Raw genomic sequence first — 14,223 nt, 5'->3', positions numbered from 1 at the left:
TCGCAGCGACCCTGCTGGTCGTTATACACGTGCCATTTTATTTTTAGTTTTTAGTGCAGGGGACTTCACGAGGGTGGACACCCCAGGGCACAAGCTAGGAGGTGAGAGGGTAGAAGGTGCATCCAGGTGGGCTTGACTCCCTGTCTCTTGTTCTTCCTGACAGCGGACCTCCCTGAAACCCGGGGCTGCCAGTACCAGCCTGAAACCTTGGGAGCACTTATTCAGAGGGGTCAGTGCTCAGATCTCCCTATGTGACTGAACGAACAGAATCTCACCAAGTGGAAACTCTATCCTGAGATGTGTGCAGTCTCCAGTTCCATGGTTTGGGCTGAGGGTCCTGGACCCTCCAGCACGGTTGAGGCTGCCTCTCCCCTCAAGTGAACAGATTCCTATTTGGGGGTAGTGATATCCAGTAGAAAGGCGATGAAAAACACAAGCCTCATTTAGAATTTTTCAGCAGCTACAGTCAAAAGAGGCAGGCAGAGCCAATTTTACTGATATGTTTTCCTTGACTCATTACATTCAAAATGTGATCTTGACTCGTGACCCTGGCCACACTTAAGGCGTTCAATGGTTGCATGCAGCTAATGGCTACAGTACTGGGTAGCACATTTATGGTGAATACCAAAAGAGTCAGGCTTAGGGTGCTAGATGAAAGTTTTAGGTAAAGTGAATTTGTTTTTTCAGGCCCAAGTCCCAGCCCTTCTGAAAGAAAGCAACTGTACAAGAGGCTGGAAAGAGGGAGTCCATGCCAGATCCTGCCACTGAGAATGGCCCGTTTGACAGAGACCTGTTCCAGAGCTTCAGGACAGAGGCAGAAGATTCTAGAAAGGAGCAGGTTCTGATTTGCTTCACCTGAGGCAGTTCTTGGTTTGCTGCGTAGCATGAGTAAGACTTATAATGTTACCACATTCAGGAGCTGTTATGGACTGTGTCACCAGGGATAATGTGCACTAACTTGCAGAAGGTGGTGACCTGGGGTTGAGGGGGTTGAATGTCAAGCTGAGGAGAAAAAGATACTTTACTAGAGGGCTAGTGAAGCCATGGTGTCCAGAGAAGATGTAGTCAGCTGACAAATTCCTAAACAACACCCCATTTCCTTCATTTTCCCGTTACTTTCTCTGCACTTTGAGTAGCTGTCACACCACGTTCATTACTATATGTGGCATTTAGAGTTATGCAGACACTCCTTCTTTCTTGAACATAGATAATAACAAAATGATACCAGAGGGAGGGAGTTTTCTATGCTGGAAACCCCAAAATATGAGGGGGACCCCCCCAAAAAATCAGTCATCTTTTGGAGGGCAGACCCCTTGTCGTACAGGCTTTTCCCACTAGGTAAGTGTTCTAGGAACCCACCAGCATCAGTGTACCAGCTAGCATTGTTGTGAGAGGCTGTGTTTGGCTTTAGTTATTATGATTTTTTGTTGTTGTTGACTCAACACATTTGCCCATTTCATTATGGTGGCTTATGAGTGCACTTGCCCACACCGTCCTGAGTATTCATTAGTTTTTGACCAAAAATGACATGACATCCATACCCCACCCTCCCTATTCACCTGACCTCACCCAGAGCGACTTTTTTCTGTTTTTCTAGGAAAAAGTCTTCAAAGGGAAACATCTTGTGGGTGTGGAAGAGGTGAAACAACAGCAGAAGCACTAAAAGGCACCAAAATTGACAAGTGTAGAAACTGTTTTGAGCAGTGGAAAAAGTGTCTCAATAGGTTTCTTGCATCAAACGAAGAGTGCTTTCAGGGTGACTGAAGTTTGAACATGTAAGAATAAGTACACCATTTTTTTCATAAATAAATTCTGGGGCTTTTGGGGTTCCTCCTCTTTTGGGGCCTGAAATTAATGACTTGTGTATAATCACCCAGGGCAGACCCAGGAACTAAGCACGGTGCTCTTCACACACAGGTGAGTGTCATAAGCATCTTATCAAAAGGTCTTTTTTAAGAATCAGGAACCATTATTGAACAAAAAGTTGAAAAACATACTCCTTGTATACATTTCATCTTTATTTTAGAGTTTTCTGTGGAAGCTCTAACTCAGGGTGTAAAGACAGTAAGAATTTGCTTACTAATCCCCCCTGAGTTGCTTTTTGGGGGGCTATTAGGTTGCATGAGGATAGAGGGTTTCACCTCAGTGTACCTGAACATGTTAAGTTAACCTTCTACTGTATTTTACAATTTTGTCAGGTAGTCACAAGGAACATAAAGTGTTACTAAATTAACAAAATACAGTTTTTACCACACCCAGTGAAAAATGCAGGGTTAAGTGGACTTAATATCAGAGAGTGCATTCAAGTGCTGCTACCCTTGTGTGGTCCTTCTGTCCCTTTTCAAGAGTCAAAGTGACATTCCCCATTGGGAAACCTTTTCTCCAGTTGGGTGTGATGCGAATTTTAGGCAGGTGAATGCAGACACGTCTCGATCATAATGGGATTACGTACCAGGAAAACCATTGTAACTGTCATAATTGAGAACTCCTCTAAAGGAACTCTAAGGCAGACCAAGTCTCTCATGACCCCCTTGTTCTTTCCTCCTCTCCAGGTGAACCTTCACAGGCCTCTACTCTCTCCGAGGAGCAGCAGAAAGTGAACATGGCTCAGGTGAGTTTGGTTCTTAATCAGTTTGTTTTGCAAACTTTCATAAGGGTTTTTTTTAAGGATTTTGTAAGGGTTTATGTGTCTGTATTTTAATATGAAAAAGAAGAGACAGAAATGGGTCAGACACATTCACAGAAGATACAGAAATACAAAAGACTAGCAGAGCAAACTTGGCATGTGGGTAGATAGATGCAGGTGATCTGCTGGTACACATTTACCAAATTGAGTTCCACATTTATTTCTGTGGTTTTTAATTACTTTGGCAGAGGGTCAGACATTATGTAATGGTTTACATTGATGAGAAAGATAAAGCAAACTGATTCCTCATGAAATATAAAGATGAAGATAACCTGATGTAATTTTTGTCATACAAGTCGGTGATTTAGTAATAACTCATTACATAGCATAGAATGTTTTCTTTACTTTTTCCTCAATAGAAGTAGAAACTGTCATGTTGAGCACTAACTCACTCATTACTCACTCACTTCTCAAGAATTCAAACATGGGGTTAAATGAGACATTTTTGCGATGAATCAACTGAATGTCTTTAAAAATCACACACTATAAATATTCTGAGTATTCATGATATTCAGGTTGTTTAGCAGATGATTTAAAATTCTGTTCTTTTTCAGATGTCTCCACACTTTGCATTCAACTTCAAATGTCTGTGTGATGCCTTGGTTGTTCTTCCCACTTGCCTGTGGCTTCCATTGACCCTACTGGATTATAATCAAATCCGGTGGGCATTGTCTTATCCTTTCCTCACTTGGCTTTTCTTCACCACTTGCCTCTGTTTCTCACTCTGTCCTGAAATGTTTCTCTCTGAGTGATATTTGCCACTGGCATGTCCTTCCCCTGCTGCCATCTCTATGGACTCATCATCTCCTCTCGTCCTACTGACTTTGAATATGTCATCCCATTGCCTTCTGTTCTTCATAGTTTCTCATTTGAAATCAACTTTGAATATGAGAGGTTGCTTCTCCCTTGCTGCTTTCAAGATTATCTCTGTCTTTGGCTGTTTTAAAACTTTGATTATAATGTATCCAGGTGTGGATTTTTTTCTCCAAGATTATCTTACATGTAGTTGAGCTTTTGGAGTGTGTAGATTAATCGTGTCCTTCAAATTTTGGAACCTCTTGGCCACTGTTACTTCAAAAATTGTGTTAGATCCTTTCTGTCTCCCTTCTCTGTCCTGTACTCTCAGTATGCATATGTTGGTAAGCTTGATGTTGTCCTATGGTTCATTTTTTTGTTATTACTTTTTTCTTTCTGTTTCTCACTGCACAGTCTCAATGGACATGTTATCTTAGTTACTTCACTCTTTTCCACCTACTCAGCTCTGCTATTGAATGGACTTTTTTGGTGAAATGTTCATTTTAGTTATTGTACTCTTTAATTTTAGAGTTTCTGTTTGGTCCCTTTTTATAATTTCTGCCTCTTTATGTCTTTATTTGGTGACATACTTCCCTTCAGTCCTTAGATATCATTTCCTTCAGGTCTTTAACCATATTTAAAATAACTGATTTAAACTCATTATCTAGTGAAGTCCAATATCTGCTTCCTCAGGAGCAATTTCTGTTGATTACTCTTTTCCTGCATATGGGTCTTACCTTTTTTTTTTTTCTTGTTTTGTATTTTTTTTTTTTTTTTTATGTTGGAGTCTCACTCTTTGCCACCCAGACTGGAGTGCAGTGGCATGCTCATGGCCACTGCAGCCTCGACCTGCTGGGCTCAAGCAGTCCCTCAAATTCAGCCTTCCAAGTAGCTCTAACTACAGATGCACGCCAGCACGTCAGCCTAGTTTTTGTGATTTATTGTAGAGACGAGGTCTTGCCAAGTTGCCTAGGCTGGTCTCGAATCCCTGGACTCAGACAATTCTCTCGCCTCGGTCTCCCAAAGTGCTGGGATTACAGGTTGAGCCACTGTGCCCGGCCTTGTTTTATAATTTTTGTTGTTGAAAACAGGACATTTTAATAAAATATGGCAACTCTAGAAGAATTTCTCTCCTCCTAGGGGTTGTTGTTGAAAATTGTCCAGTGAATTTTTTTTTTTTGAATTGAAGTCTCATTCTGTCACCCAGGGTGGAGTGAGGTGGCATGTTCACTGCCACCGCAGTCTCCATCTGCTGGGCTCAGGTGATCCTTCCGCTGCAGCCTTCCAAGTAGCTGGCACCACCGGTACATGCCTCCATGCCTGACTTATTTTTTTTATTTGTTGTAGAAACAAGGTCTTGCTTTGTTGTCCAGGCTGGTCTCAAACCCCTGGACTCAGGCAATCCTCTTACCTCCGCCTCCCAAAGTGCTGGGATTATAGGCATGAGCCACTGTGCCTGGCCTTTCCAGTTACTTTTTAAAACTAATTCAGTAGTGCCTGTGTTTGTTGTGTGAGGCAGCTGAAGACTCTGCAGAAATTTCCTTAAATGCCTGAAACCAAGCAAGTGTCCCAGTCTTTTCCTTGGGCCTTGTGAATGCTGTGGCATTTCTCCAGCAGTCATCCAGGCCATGTACAACTCTGTATTTGTCTTCACTTCCTGCTTTCTCCAAACCTTAAGGTCACTCAGAAGTGACAGCTTAGAGCCTTCTCATGTCCTTCCTGATCATATCACAGTCCTGGGCATATTCTCAGCTCAGTGCATATAGGTAGGCTTCTCAATTCTCAGGAATATATCAGAGTTTTTCAAAACCTTTCTGGACATTTTATCCTCTAGCTTGTCCTTTAAATAAAGCTTTTTATTAGGTGATTACTTACCCCAACTGTTTATCCACCACCCCAGGTAGCAGGTAAGTTAAAGTTGCCTTTGAATGTTTTTGACTAATGCCTTGGAGCACAGGTTTTTCATCCTGGGTGAAAACTCTGAGTCAGTTCAGTAATCAGCCTTGCAAGTGAGGTCTTCAAGGGAACCATCCCATTAAGTCAAATGATGACAGTTTTCTGGGAACAGACCTTTGACAGCTCTAACCCACTTCTGCCTCCTCCAGTGATTGCCGGGCTGCTGGTTTTTCCTCTTATCTCAGATGATTGGTTCTCAAAGCTAATGTGGAACTGGAGAGAGATGGATGAAAATAGGACAGGTTAAGATGATGCAGAACTATGGTTCTCCCACAGTTGCAGCCTTTTTAAAAGACATTTCCAATTTTTTTTTTTCAATTGAAGTTTCACTCTGTCATCCATGCTGGAGTGATACGGCTACTGCAGCCTCAACCTGCTGGGCTCAGGTGATCCTTCCATCTTAACCTTCCTAGTAGCTGAAACTACAGTGTGTGCCACCACGCCTAGCTAATTATCTGGTGTATTGTGAGACGAGGTTTTGCCAAGTTGCCCAGGCTGTTCTCGAACCCCTGGGGTCAGGCAGTCCTCTGGTATTACAGGCATAATGTATATATTTTTTTGGCATAAATATTCTTATATAGATTGCTTGAAGCCTTTGATTAACTTGCAGAACAAGTTGATTCTGTAATTGCTGCCAGTTTCTCATTACTTTTATGGAAGAATTTTCTCAACTTCAGTATTTTTGCTGACATCACTTGTTAGCTTGAATTTGAGGTCTTTTGATATAGAAACTTTCCCTTTTTTTTAGTTTCTAAGACTTTATCCTCTGGATTCTATTACTATTTTTCAGGAACCTTCTTCTCTGACTTCTTGCATATACATCTTCTGCCAGCCTCTTCAGTATGTGTGGTCCTCAAATGTTTTTTGTTTTGGTACTTTTTCTTAATCCCAGTGTGCTCAAGGAGCTGTCTGATTGTCTCTAACAACTTCAGTTACCAGCTAGAATGCTAATGACTCACAAGTGTTTGTCTTCATCCTAGACTTGCCTTCTGTACTCTGAAATCGTGTATATTGGTTTAAAGGGCAGTTCCAGGTTTATGTCTCACTCATCCCTTTGTGGCAACCTGAACCAAACGTCTCATACGTTTTTCCTTTTGTTTCTCAATTGTCCGTTTTTGGCATCATCAAGAAGCTGATTATTTTGAAACATACATTATATTATTATTAACTAGAGTCACCAGGCTGTGCAGTATCTTGAAAACGTGTTCCTCTTGTCTGATGGAAGCTTTCTATCCTTTCACCAACATCTCCTGTTCCTCTCCCCGTCTACCACAGACTCGGGTAACTGCCATTCTACTCTTTCTTTACTTCTATGCATTTTACTGTCTTAGATTCCATGTATAAGTGAGATCTTATTTGAAAGATTTGTCTTTCTGTCAATTAGAAACAAAATAAAACAAAAAGACAGAGAGAGGGGCTTCTCACACAGCTAGACTAGGTTGTTACCTCAAGCAATAATCATCAGATGGTTGCTTCTGATCTGTGATTATATCCTATTCTTACGTTGATTGCTGTTACTTCAGTGTACATAGTGTTTTCTTACTATGGTCTCATTAGTTCCAACTTCTTTGTAAGCTGTTCCTTGTTCTTCATGAGCCCTAGATTTCTGTATTTTCATATATTTACTTATATATAAGTTTGGTCAGGTATCTCTCTGGTGCTCACATGTCTTTCTTCCTTGGCTCCCAGTATTTACAGGGATGATGTTCAAGGAGGATATGAACTTTGTAGAGAATACGATCATCCCGGGAATGTGCAAGAAGAGTTGTACAAGATTTAATTACATTGAATTTTTCTGTCTTAAAAACATCTGGAATTCATAAATGTATATAGATGTGGTATGGTAAATTAGAAACCTTTTAAACTAGCTGAGTGACAGTTTTAAGGTGAAATTTGGTCCAAAATAAGCCTCTATAACCAACCGTTTTTGAGCCTCAAGAGTAAACAGGAAAAGTTCTCAGGTATTTTCTGTGTCACCTAATTCTGAGACCTTGAACAAAATATGTTGCTGAAGGGATCAGTGTCATTCGAGGACGTGACCGTGGAGCTCACCCGGGAGGAGTGGTGGCAGATGGGCCCTGGGGAGCGGAGCCTATACAGGGATGTGATGCTGGAGAACTACGGCCACCTCGTCGCAGTGGGTGAGCGGACCTGCCATGGGACTCCTTCTGTGGCATGTTTGCTTTTTTAAAAAAATTATCAAGACCATAGATTCTTTATAGAGATTAAAGGCTTTGTAATTTAAACCTTTACAGAAACACAAACAGTTTTTGTCATTATCTTCCCTTCGAAAACATCAGATGAATATTCTCAGTTAATGCTTTTATAGCTGTGTCTTTTTCCATCCAAGTGCTCATGGATATGGCCCATTTATACCTCAAGTATTGCATTGCAGGGTGCTGCATTACCAAACCCAAGGTTATCTGCAAGTTGGAGCAAGGAGAAGAACCATGGTCCCTAGAAGTCAAATTCCTAAACCGGAAGTACCCAGGTGAGTGAGTGTTGACAGAAGGAGCCTTGGGGTAGTTAGATCTTAGTGGAAGAGCACCTTAAAAGTTTTTCTGGGGGGGAGGTAACACCTTTTGAGATATAATTCACATCTCATATAATTCATTCAAAGTGTATAGTTCAATGGCTTTTAATGTGTTTATAGATACAGTCTGCCCTCTGTATCCATGGGTTCTGCATCCGTGGATTCCAGCAATTATAGATTGAAACTATTTTTTAAAAACACATCTCTACTGAAAATGAACAGACTTTTGTCATCATTCCCTAAACAACATAGTATACAACTGTCTACTGTCTCTGTTTTATGAGGCAAGTATAAGTAATATGGAGATGATTTAAAATATACCAGAGAATGTGCATAGGTTATATGTAAGTACTGTGCCATTTTATATCAAGAACTTGGGCATCCATAGGTTTTGGTGTTCATAGGAGTCGTAGATCCAATCCTCCCTGGGACGACTCTATGTACAAACGTCATCACCTCAAAAAGAAATCTGTACCCTTTAGTTGTCACGCTTTTATATTCCTGACTCCTCCAGCTCTAAGTAGACATTGATCTACTTGTGTCTCTGCAGATCTGCCTATTCTGGGCATTTTGTATAAATGGAATCATATAATATGTGATCATTTGTGATTGGCTTCTTTTGCATAACTTAATGTTTAAAAGGTTCATGTTATAGCATATGTCAGTGTTTCATCCTTTTTATGGCCAGATCCTATTTCATTGTTTGGATATACTGCCTGTGTTTCCACTCATCAGTCAGTAGATACTTGGACTACCACCTTTTGGCTATTATGGATAATGCTGATATGAACATTCATTTACAAGTTTTTGCATGGACATATGTTTTTATGCCTAGGCATGAAATTCTGGGTCGTGTGGTGCCTCCGTTTATCTGATTAAGGAACTGCCAGGCTGTTTTTCTAAGTGACATCACCATTTTCTGTTCCTAACAACAGCCCATAGGGATTCTGATTTTTCCATATTCTTACCATCATTTGTTTGATTCCAGGCATCCTGGTGAGTGTGAAGTGGTATTTCCTTGTGATTTTGATTTGTTTTTCTTTATTAGGCAGCTAGGGCTGTCATAACAAAATACCACAGACGGAGTGGATTAAACAACAGAAATTTACTCAGTTCTGGAGGCTGAAAGTCTAAGATCAGGATGCCAGTAAGTTGGTTTATCGTGAGGCCTCTCTATCCTGGCTTGCAGAAAGCCACGTTTCTTGCTGTTTTCTCACATGACCTTTCCCCTGTGCGTATCCACTAAGGGAGAGAGAGAGCACCCTGGTGTTTTTTCCCTTTCTTCTAAGGACATCAGTGCTACTGGATAAAGGCTTCATCCTTATGACCTCCTTTTAACCTGGATTACCTCTTAAAGGCCTTGTCTCCAAATACAGTATTACTGGAGGTTAGTTCTTCAACATATGAATTTGGGAATGGGACACAGTCCATAACAGTTTCTTTGTCAATAATGATGTCAAACATCTTTTCATATGCACCTTAGCCTTTGTCTATACTAATAAATGATTCCAGAAATTTAAAAAAGTTATAGTTTTCAATAAAATTCCTAGAAGAAAAAGTAAAATCATCTAAATTATTATAAGTGATGTACATTTATTGAAAGTTTTTGTTGTGAGCCATGGTAACAAATGGCGTTACATAAAGATTGACATAATATAGATCAAGCATATCTCCCAGTCACTATATGTAAATGATTAGAGCATATTGACTGGCTAAATAAGCTATCTCTAAATACAAAACTTGGAAACATTGTTATAGAAGAATGCTAAAGTTGTTAGTCAATAAAAGTAAAATAATTTAGATTTCATGTTCTGTTATCATTCAGGTTTGAATTCAGATAATAAGTACATTAAAGTCTAGCCTGAGATCACAGGTAAAAGAAAACATTTAAGGATTTGAATTACTGAAACAAATAATATGATATCGGTGTTCTAAAACAAAGGAATAAAGTTCTAAGAATCCAAAAAACACGCTCTGGTTACAGTCCATATTCTCCTACTGCTTCTTTCTAGAGTGTTCAAATACAGTTATTTGCTTTTCTGGTTAAAAAAAAGATAGATTAAAATGCCCTCACAAGAAGATACCATGACTAGCTAGCTTACTTTCCAGCATGTGAGGCTATACAAGAATAGCCTATAACCCAAACAGGTCACTCACAAGAATGCAACTGTGTTGGAACCCTCTTCTGAGACTTCCAGCCTCTAGAACTGAGAAAAATAAATATTTGTTTTTTAAGCCACCTTAATTTGTTATATTCACCCATGTTGTTTTCTTATCTGTTGAATGTCTGTTGTGTCAGTAATTTCCCCTCTTGCATTTCTGATATTGCTAATTTGTGACTTTTTTTTCCCTGCTTATCATTGAAAAAAAATCTTTTTAAATAACTAAGCTTTGGTTTGATTTTCTGTGCTGTTTTCTTTTTTCAGATTTATTTTCTAATATTTACTGTTTTTCTTCCATTACTATCTTTAGATTTAATTGTCTCTCTTTGTCTAGTTTGTTTAGGTAGGAACTTAAGTATCCGCAGATCTTTCTTTTCAAATATAAAAATTTTAAACCACATATTTATGTCTGAGCACTGCTTTAGTTGCATTCAGAAATTTCTGTATTTTTGTGTTGTTTTCATAGACTTCAAAATATCTTATTTGAACCTTCTTCACCCCATGGGTATATTAGAAGAATATCATTTATAAATATTTTGTATATCTCCAAGTAAAAAAGTGTTTATTAATTTCTAGTATAGCTTCTCTGAAGCTCAAGAACATCTTTTGTATGATTTCTGTTCTTCTGTATTTGTCTAACAGCCAAGAATGCATTTGTCTAACAGCCAAGATTTGTCTGACAGCCAAGAATGCATTCTATTTTGCTGAAAATTCCATGTGCATTTGAGAAAATGTGAATTTAGCTGTTATTGAAAGCACTGTGTCCTTGAGTTTGAAGATGTGGTTATCACAAGAGCTACTTTATCTCTTATCCCTATAATTGGGCCTACCAGGTATTCCTGCCTCATGTTTCTGTGCTGCTTTTCTTCCTCTAGCTGCTATGAGTGCCTGCTAGTGCCGTAAAACAGATTTGTTGTTCTTGCCCTTGCAGATGAATATATTTGTTCCATAAATTAGATAAGAATATATTTCTTTTTTTTTTTTTTGATTTGGAGTCTCAGTCAATCGTCCAGGCCACCCCAGTGTTGACCTACTAGGCCCCGACAATCCTTCCACCTTAGCTTTCCAAGTAGCCGAAACTACAGGCATTACCACATCCAACTAATTTTTAATTTATTGTAGAACGAGGTCTCGCCAAGTTGCCCGGGCTAGTCTCAAACCTGCGGGCTCAGGCAATCCACGTGCCTCAGCCTCCCAAAGTGCTGGGATTACAGCTAAGCTACCGAGCGTGGCCAATAAGAATATATTTCTAGGCAGAATTTTGGCAGCAGCTCCTGTTACGTCTTCCAGCATATCCCGAAACTGGAACTTTCTCAGGATCCTTTATGATCTTTCCTGTGAGCTCCCCATTTGGATCATGGAGGGAAATATTACAAGAGCACACAGATCATCTGTATCCGTTGCAGTGGAAGGTTAGCTTCTTGGTCAACCTTCATGGAACCACAGAAGCATTCCATTTTTGTTTTGCATGAATATGTGGATGATGTCAAACATGTTTTCGGTTCTGTTAAATTACTTTTGGCTAGAAGAAACAGGATTTTTTTTCTTGGAGCTCTTTTTGTTGCTGGCTCCAGATTGTAGGTTGCTTTAGCACTCTGTCTAGGATATATGGGAAGCAGAAAGAAAAGCTTTGGAATTCTCTGCTGTGTCATTTCTTAAGTCCTGAGGTTCATATTTTTCTATTTTGTAGAGTCTTTGTATGTTTGTTCATCTTTTTTTTTCTTGCCAGGATTTTTAATTGTAAGAAGGAAGATCTGGGAGGAAAAGGCCTACTCCATCTTGGATGAAAATAATACCTATTTCTTTAAACATTATAGATGAGGAACAAGAAAGAGAATCTGTCTGTGCATATTTTCAGTCTTTGGAAACATGACCAGAAAAAATAAAATAAAATACATAACAAAACATGGGTACAAGTCCCTCTCCATGAAAAGTGTAAGATTTATAATACGTTTTCAATTTTTTTCATTTTAGGATATCATAAAATTGATGACAACATACAAGAGATCCAGGAAAAACAAAAGAAGTCTCTGTGTCAAGTAATATTCATTGATGACAATGATAAAACCTTGAGTAAAGAAGAGCAGAAAGGATACCTCATTCAGTATCAGAGGACCCATTCAGGGGAGAAACTTCAATACGAAGAATGTGGGAAATCATTTTGTACAAGTTCACACTCTATTCAGCATTCTGGAGCTCATGTGGGATTCAAACATTATGAATGTAATGAATGTGGGAAAACTTTCTGTCAGAAGTCAAACCTTAGTGAACATGTGAGAATTCACACTAAGGAAAAAACTTATGGTAACAATGACTGTGGGAAATCTTACAGGTCACCCATTATAGGACATCAGAGAATAGAAACAAAGATGAAACTCTGTGAAGCCAGTGAATGTGGGAAAATATTCTTCAAGATGGCATGTCTTAAAGAACATTGGAGAATTCCCACTGAGGAGAAACCTTATGAATGTATTGGATGTGGGAAAACTTTCTTCACATCATCACATCTCAGAGCACATCAGAGAATTCACACAGGTGACAAACCCTATGAATGTATTGAATGTGAGAAAACTTTCTCTCACAAGACACACCTCAATGCACATCAGAGAATCCACACAGGAGAGAAACCCTATGAATGTACTGAATGTGGAAAATCTTTTACCTGTAATTCAGCCCTAAAAGCACATCAGAGAATTCACACAGGTGAGAAACCCTATGTATGTACTGACTGTGAGAAAACTTTTGCCTATAATTCAGCACTCAGAGCACATCAGAGAATTCACACAGGGGAGAAACCTTATGAATGTAAAGAATGTGGAAGGGCTTTTGCCCGTATTTCTGTTCTCAAAGCACATCAAAGTATTCATACAGGTGAGAAACCCTATGACTGTAATGATTGTGGGCGATCTTTTACCTTCAGTTCAGGTCTAAGAGCACATCAGAGAATTCACACAGGGGAGAAACCCTATGAATGTAATGAATGTGAGAAAACTTTTACCCATAATACAGCCCTCAGAGTACATCAGAGAATTCACACAGGGGAGAAACCTTATGAATGTAATGAATGTGACAAAACTTTTACCCGTAATTCAGCGCTTAGAGCACATCAGAAAATTCACACAGGGGAGAAACCCTATGAATGTAATGAATGTGGAAAAACTTTCACTGAGAAGTCATATGTTAGTGCACATCAGAGAGTTCACACAGGAGAGAAACCCTATGAATGTAATATTTGTGGAAAACCATTTGCCTTTGACTCATCCCTTAAAGTGCATCAGAGAATTCACACAGGTGTGAAATCCTATTGTTGCAATGAATGTGGGAAAACTTTCTCCCAGAAGTCACACCTTATGTCACACCAGAGGACTCACACAGGGGAGAAACCCTATGAATGTAATGAATGTGGAAAAAGTTTCTCCCAGAAGTCAAACCTTAGTGCACACCAGAGGACTCACACAGGGGAGAAACCCTATGAATGTAATATTTGTGGGAAACCATTTGCCCTTAGCTCATCCCTTAAAGTGCATCAGAGAATTCACACAGGTGTGAAATCCTATGGATGTGATGAATGTGGGAAAACATTCTCCCAGATGTCATACCTTAGTGCACACCAGAAGACTCACACAGGGGGAGAAACCCTATGAATGTAATGAATGTGGGAAAGCTTTTGCCCACTTTTCAACTCTCAGAGTACACCAGAGAATTCACACAGGGGAGAAACCCTATGAATGTGGTGAATGTGGGAACATTTTTGTTCGTAAGGCAGCTCTTAGAGTACATCACATCAGAATGCATACCAGAGAGAAAACCCTAACACATCATGAATTTGAGAAGTCCTGAATTAACTCATGCCTTACTTTATACCACACAGCAGAGAAACTCTTGTCATGTAGACTGGAAAGTTGTTTTCCCTAACATTTTCCACTAGGCTCATATCTTGTTGAAAATCCCGATCTCATTCATCCAGGTGGGCTGACCAGAGAATATGATGATAATGATATCTATTACATTTTGTCCTGGCCCTTAAGCATAGTCTCCTTGGTCTATGGCAAGATGGGATTGAGATGATTTCCACAGCAAGTTGGCTTTTG

At 39.5% G+C, this 14,223-nt stretch overlaps 1 protein-coding gene across 1 annotated transcript; it reads left to right on the top strand.

Moving 5' to 3' along the window:
• The first annotated feature begins 1,739 nt into the window (after positions 1-1,739).
• Positions 1,740-13,776, top strand: LOC103256484 (zinc finger protein 658-like). The gene is made up of 6 exons (XM_008054336.2): positions 1,740-1,775; positions 1,878-1,917; positions 2,553-2,611; positions 7,452-7,578; positions 7,833-7,928; positions 12,107-13,776. The coding sequence occupies exons 3-6, from the start codon at positions 2,603-2,605 to the stop codon at positions 13,774-13,776; spliced, it is 1,902 nt and encodes a 633-aa protein (XP_008052527.1). The 5' UTR covers positions 1,740-1,775; positions 1,878-1,917; positions 2,553-2,602.
• Positions 13,777-14,223: the final 447 nt, after the last annotated feature.

This window comes from Carlito syrichta, unplaced genomic scaffold (assembly GCF_000164805.1).
Source record: "Carlito syrichta isolate Samal-C Ts95f unplaced genomic scaffold, Tarsius_syrichta-2.0.1 Scaffold289651, whole genome shotgun sequence".
Lineage (NCBI taxonomy): Eukaryota > Metazoa > Chordata > Mammalia > Primates > Tarsiidae > Carlito > Carlito syrichta.
Note: the sequence above shows the minus strand (reverse complement) of the source record. Positions and strands in the feature narration are given on the sequence as shown.